We start from the raw sequence: 5,638 nt of genomic DNA on the forward strand, positions 1-5,638 counted from the left end.
AAAAAATAAAATAAATGATAGAAGGAAACCAGAACCTGACACCCCGATTCCTTGGTGCCGGGGTTTGTAACCAGGAGACTATCCACCTGGGGAGAGGAATCAGTGTCTTCTCTATCTCACTAATACTTTGTTTTACAGCTAAAGTATAATCGCATGGAAATGATTTGTCTCTTTTCCCACCAGTTTTGATAGTTCTGGACCCTATAACCACCTCACCAGCCCTCTGTTGGGTCGGGGCAATTACCAAGAACGCTACGTGTTCATATACAGGTGAATACCTCCCCCCTTTTTCATATGTCCTGTTAGTGTTTATGTCGTACTTTTTTTGAGTTGATTTCAGTATGCTGCCTCTGTCATTCGTACAACAACACCGTAATGTAGGTAGATTCAGGGGGGTAGCCTTGTTGATCTGAAGCAATAGAACAAAGTTTGAGACCCGTGGCACCTTTAAGACCAACCTGGGTTTAAGCTTCCGTGTGAATGCACACTTCTTCGGATATGAAGAATGCATACGAAAGCTTATGCCCAGAATTAAATTCTGTTGGTCTAAATGGTGCCACTGGACTCAAACTTTGTTCTACTGTCATGCAGGTCGATACTTTTATCTCCGTACTGAAAGCTAGAAGAAGAAGAGAAGAGATTGGATTTATACCCCGCCCTTCACTTGGAGTCTCAGAGCGGCTTACAAACGCCTTTCCCCTCCCCTCCCCACAACAGACACCTTGTGAGGTCGGTGGGGCTAAGAGAACTCTGACACAAACTGCTCTTTTTCAAGGACAGCTGTGCCAGAGCTTGTGACTGACCCAAGGTCACATCAGCAGGTGCAAGTGGAGGAGTGGGGAATCAAACCCGGTTCTCCCAGATTAGAGTCCACACACTTAACCACGACACCAAACTGGCTAAGAGGCTTGGGAACTATCCATAACGTGTCACAGTCTTAAAAAACCTCTGTAATCCTTCTCCCATAACACCTTATGCTTATTCTAACCAATGGAACTCCTTCGCTACAACTGTATAGCTTTCTTCTCCAATCCGTTGTTTTATTCTCCTTGGTTTGGACTGTCCCTTGCCCGAGGCAAGTTAGGTGAGTTTGTCAGGTTCTGTCAGATGTGAGGGTGATCACACCTCTCTTTCCATCTATAAAATGCAAATCATGGGCTTATACAACGGCAGTTTGCCTCTGGGGCCATGCTGAGAATAAATTTAACCCATCAAGTTCCGCTCTATAATCAAATCAGCTTGCTGCCTCTGCTGTCGGTATTTTAAAGGGCAAATGGTGAGCTTATGCCGCCTCAGTTTGCCTTGGGGGTCATGCTGAGTAAATTTAACCCTTCAAGCTCCACACTGTAATCAAAACCAGTCGGCTGTCTCTGCTAGCACTATTGTAAAGGGGAAAAGGCGAGCCCTTTGAAAAACACCCCCTCCTTTTAAAATGCTAACAGAGAAAGATAAGAGAGAAGAGATTGGATTTATACCCTGCCCTTCGCTACCCGAAGGAGTCTCAGAGCGGCTTACAAACTCCTTTCCCTTCCCCTCCCCACCACAGACACCCTGTGAGGGAGGTGGGGCTGAGAGAACTCTCTTGAGAACTGCCCTTGAGAGAACAGCTCTGAAGGAACTTATGACTGACCCAAGGTCACACCAGCAGCTGCATGTTGAGGAGTGGGGAATCAAACCCGATTCTCCCAGATTATAGTCCACGCTCTTAACCACTACACCAAACTGGCACAGTGTTAATTTGCAATCTGAGTGCCCAATGAAGAGTTAAGATATCTCCTTCACGTGACCCAGTGGCAAACTGAGGATACCGTAAAACCGTCTCATCTGTTTCTGCCTTCATGAGATCTGAACAACTAGTTCTAAGTCTACACTGTTAATCATTGTGTTACCCAGTCCTCTGGAGCCAGTTTGGTGTAGTGGTCAAGTGCGCGGACTGTAATCTGGGAGAACCGGGTTTGATTCCCCACTCCTCCACTTGCAGCTGCTGGATGACCTTGGGCAAGCCATAGTTCTGTCAAGAGCTGATCTTGAAAAAGAGCCGTTTCTGTCAAGAGCTCTCTCAGCCCCACCTGCCTCACAGGGTGTCTGTTGTGGGGAGGGGAAGGGAAAGGAGTTTGTAAGCCGCTCTGAGACACCTTCGGGTAGTGAAGGGTGGGGTATAAATCCAATCTCCTCTTCTCTTTCTGGGTTCTACTGCTCCAGCGGTGCTTTTGTGTCACACGGAAACAGTGCTTTTAACAGGAAAAGAAACCCCTTTGGGATATGGGCCGTCTCGGTTTTGTGGTTCTAACCCTTCCTCTTTTAACCCCAGCCATTCAGCAACACCCCTCCCCCACCCATTCTTTAAAGAGATAGGAACTGACGTTAAAAAATAATAGTGCAACGTATCATGCAAAACAGGGCCTTTCCCTCCACGCTAAGCGATTGCAGCGTCTTCCCATGTACTCAGGATCAAGCCGCGGGGCTTCCTTTCAGGGCAAACGGAGGTCTAAATCGTAGTACTTCACTTTTGAGAAGTTAAACGCTACCTCCCACCTCCCTTAACAGCATTCTTAGCAAATAATACGTATGCACCTTCTCCAACTCTTTCAATCCCCTTTCCCCTAGAATTGTTCCTCTTTCTTGCAGTGAAGTTTTACCTCCCTGCCTTGACCAATCAGCAGAGACAACAAGGAAGCAATTATCCCAGTGAGCAATACCCCCTTATTCCCGTCACCAGATAGAGACTACACCTTCCCTTCCCCACTTTTATTTATGTTACACGTTTCTTCCTCTTCCTCTTTTTGCTTCCTCGAAATTTATTTATTTACTTCATTTGTACTCTGTCCCCAATGGGGACCCAAAGCAGCTTATATACCATTGTAATGTATCCCTCTCAAACCGCGTGCGTGGCTAATTCACTACGCGGTCATGCAAAGCGGCCGAGCTTCGCTCGCAGTAACAATGGGACAAGCGGATTCTAGCCAGTGCCTATCGGCGGGCTAGGCTCCCGGCCGAGAGCCTATGGTACTCTCGGCCACTGTAAATAGCCAGTCACTTGTGTGTGGGTGTGTTTTGGGTGTGGGATTGTTGCCCATATAAACCGGCCTGTGAGCTGGTTAGAGTTGTCTTGTTCTGAGCTGAAATAAAGTATGAGAGCTGAAATCGCTAGTAAGTCTCAGTACTTTTCAACCATTCTCCTCACATTTTATTCCTCACAACAACCCTGTGAGGTAGGTTAGGCTGAGAGGGTAAGACTGGCCCCTGGTCACCCAGCGAGCTTCCATGGCGAGGGTGGGGATTCGAATCCAGGTCTCCCAGATACTAGTCCAACACTCTTAACCACTATACCACACTGGCTCTCATGTATGTTATTTACCCTTAATTAAAGTATGTTAGTTACCCTTAACTCCTGGACGCTAAAACGATTCCCATCATCCAACATCAGAGGGACACCTCTGAGATGAAGCGCCAGTCTGTTTGGTCTCTTTTACACCTCAGCACAATGAATTCTGACCAATGAAATTCTGACAGAATGAAAGAACTGATGGAGACCAAGCCCTATGAGGAAAGGCTGAGGGACTTGGGAACGTTTAGTCTGGAGAAGAGGAGGTTGATTGCGCTCTGGAAGTATCTGAAGGCCTGTCACTTAGAGGAGGGCAGGGAGTCCTTCCTGTTTGCAGGAACATTTCCCCTATGAAGAAAGGTTAAAGCGCTTGGGGCTCTTTAGCTTGGAGAAACGCAGGGCTTTTTTTGTAGAAAAAGCCCAGCAGGAACTCATTAGTACAATAGGCCACACCCAACAGCAGAAACTCATTAGCCTATTAGGCCACACCCCTGACCGCACAGTGCATTAGCTTCTTAGGCCACACCGCGTGCCTTCCCTTGGCTTACCTGGGCGCCCCACGGCTGCGCGGAGCCCAAGCAATCCCCCCTTGAAGGGAAGGGAAGGCAAGCCGGCCCTTGGACAAGCCGGGGAGGCATTTAAATGCCTCCCCGATCCTTCCAGGGGGCCCCCTGGCCCGCCCACCTTACAAACGCCAGGGGGGTCGCTCTCCAGGCCTTCCCTCTGAAGCCAGGCACGCAGGGGGTTTGGCTGTAGTGGGCGTGGCCAGCTCTGAAGCCAGCCGGAATTCCGTTCCTGTGTGTTCCTGCCCAAAAATAGCCCTGCTTGACGTAGAGTTCCCAACCTCCACGTGGATCCTGGGGGTCTCCCAGAATATCCAGACAACAGAGACCAGTCCCCCCTGGAGAAAATGGCTGCTTTGAAGGGTGGGCTCCATGGCATTGTACCCTACTGAGGCCCCTCCTTTTCCAAGGCTCTGCATCCAAATCTCCAACGATTTCCAAAACCAGAACTGGCAACCAATGCTCCCTCTAAGCAAAGAGTGATGAACACATGGAGTTCACTGCCACAGGAGGTGGCGGCTACAAGCATGGACGCCTTCAAGAGGGAACTGGATAAACATCTGGAGCGGAAACACTTGTTCACAGCAAGAGTTGTGCAACAGTGGAATCAGCTGCCTAGGGAGGTGGTGAGCTTCCCCCATCACTGGCAGTCTCTAAGCAGCATCCAGGTCTCCTAGATACTTGTTTGGGATGCTCTAGGCGAGGGGTGTCGAACTCATTTGTTATGAGGGCCGGATCTGACATAAATGAGACCTTATTGGGCTGAGCCACGTGTGTCATAGAATGTAATGCCAGGTAGCGGAGATATAAACTTTATAAAGGACACAAGCACAAAGGGTTTTTTTAAAACTTAAAAACATGCTTTAAACATTAGCACTCTTGCAATATTTTGTTTATTTAACAGTGTCGGATAACTGACACCTCTCGCTCTGAATTATTGCATCAAAATGTCTGTGCTGTTGCAATCTTGAGTGTGCTGTCCAGGTGCTGCATACTTACGATGACGCAGCAGCAGCGGCAGAACTGGAAGAAGCAGCAGAAGACAGCCAGTTCCACTGCGGGCCTGATAGAAGCCCTCCGGGGGGCTGATCCGGCCCCCGGGCCACATGTTTGACACCCCTGCTCCAGGGGGTTGGACTAGATGACCTGTATGGCCCCTTCCAGCTCTGTGATTCTACGAACTGTGTTTTAAAACCATACCATGGGCTCTGCTTTCACTGCCTTCCTGGGCCCCGATCCTCCAGTGTATACCTGTATCTTCCCTTCTCGTAGAACCCACAAGACTCGGTTGCTGGATTCCTACACATATGAGGACAACCACCCAGACCGACCCGACGTCTTTGCACGGGAGCCTTTCATTGTCCGCTTCACGGTGCCGAGCAAAGGTGAGATCTCAGGAGGTCGCACAGATTCTGTTCCGAGTTGTGGCCCGGGACAGCCCGAAGAGGGAGGAGGATCGCTCCCAACACATTTGTCATTTTCTGAACCCCCTTTTGCAAAATCCATACCGCAAATCAGAGGTCATTTCGGGGGGGGATCGCAGGGGATCGCAGTTCCCCCGGGTGAGGTACGGGGGGCGGGGCACATGACGAAGCCCCGCCCCCTGCTTCTGGCCTCCCCGCTTCCGGCCCTCATTCAGCCAGGAGGCAGGAGAAGAGGGAGGCTAAGTTGCTTCCTCCCTGCCTCTCCCCACCCCTGCCTGCCTGGGGCCAGGGAGGGCTTTCGCGGGGCTTCCTTGCACTCTCGCCGC

The 5,638-nt window shown here is 49.9% G+C and overlaps 1 protein-coding gene across 1 annotated transcript in view; it reads left to right on the top strand.

Annotated features, from left to right (window-relative positions):
• DNASE1L1 (deoxyribonuclease I-like 1) overlaps nucleotides 1-5,638 on the top strand; it is an 18,021-nt gene that overhangs the window by 5,526 nt on the left and 6,857 nt on the right. The window contains exons 3-4 of the mRNA XM_015405573.1: nucleotides 184-270; nucleotides 5,161-5,273. Coding sequence (XP_015261059.1) covers nucleotides 184-270; nucleotides 5,161-5,273 — 200 coding nt within the window. The remainder of the gene's footprint in view (nucleotides 1-183; nucleotides 271-5,160; nucleotides 5,274-5,638) is intronic.

This window comes from Gekko japonicus, unplaced genomic scaffold (genome assembly GCF_001447785.1).
Source record: "Gekko japonicus isolate JY-2015 unplaced genomic scaffold, Gekko_japonicus_V1.1 scaffold2795, whole genome shotgun sequence".
Lineage (NCBI taxonomy): Eukaryota > Metazoa > Chordata > Lepidosauria > Squamata > Gekkonidae > Gekko > Gekko japonicus.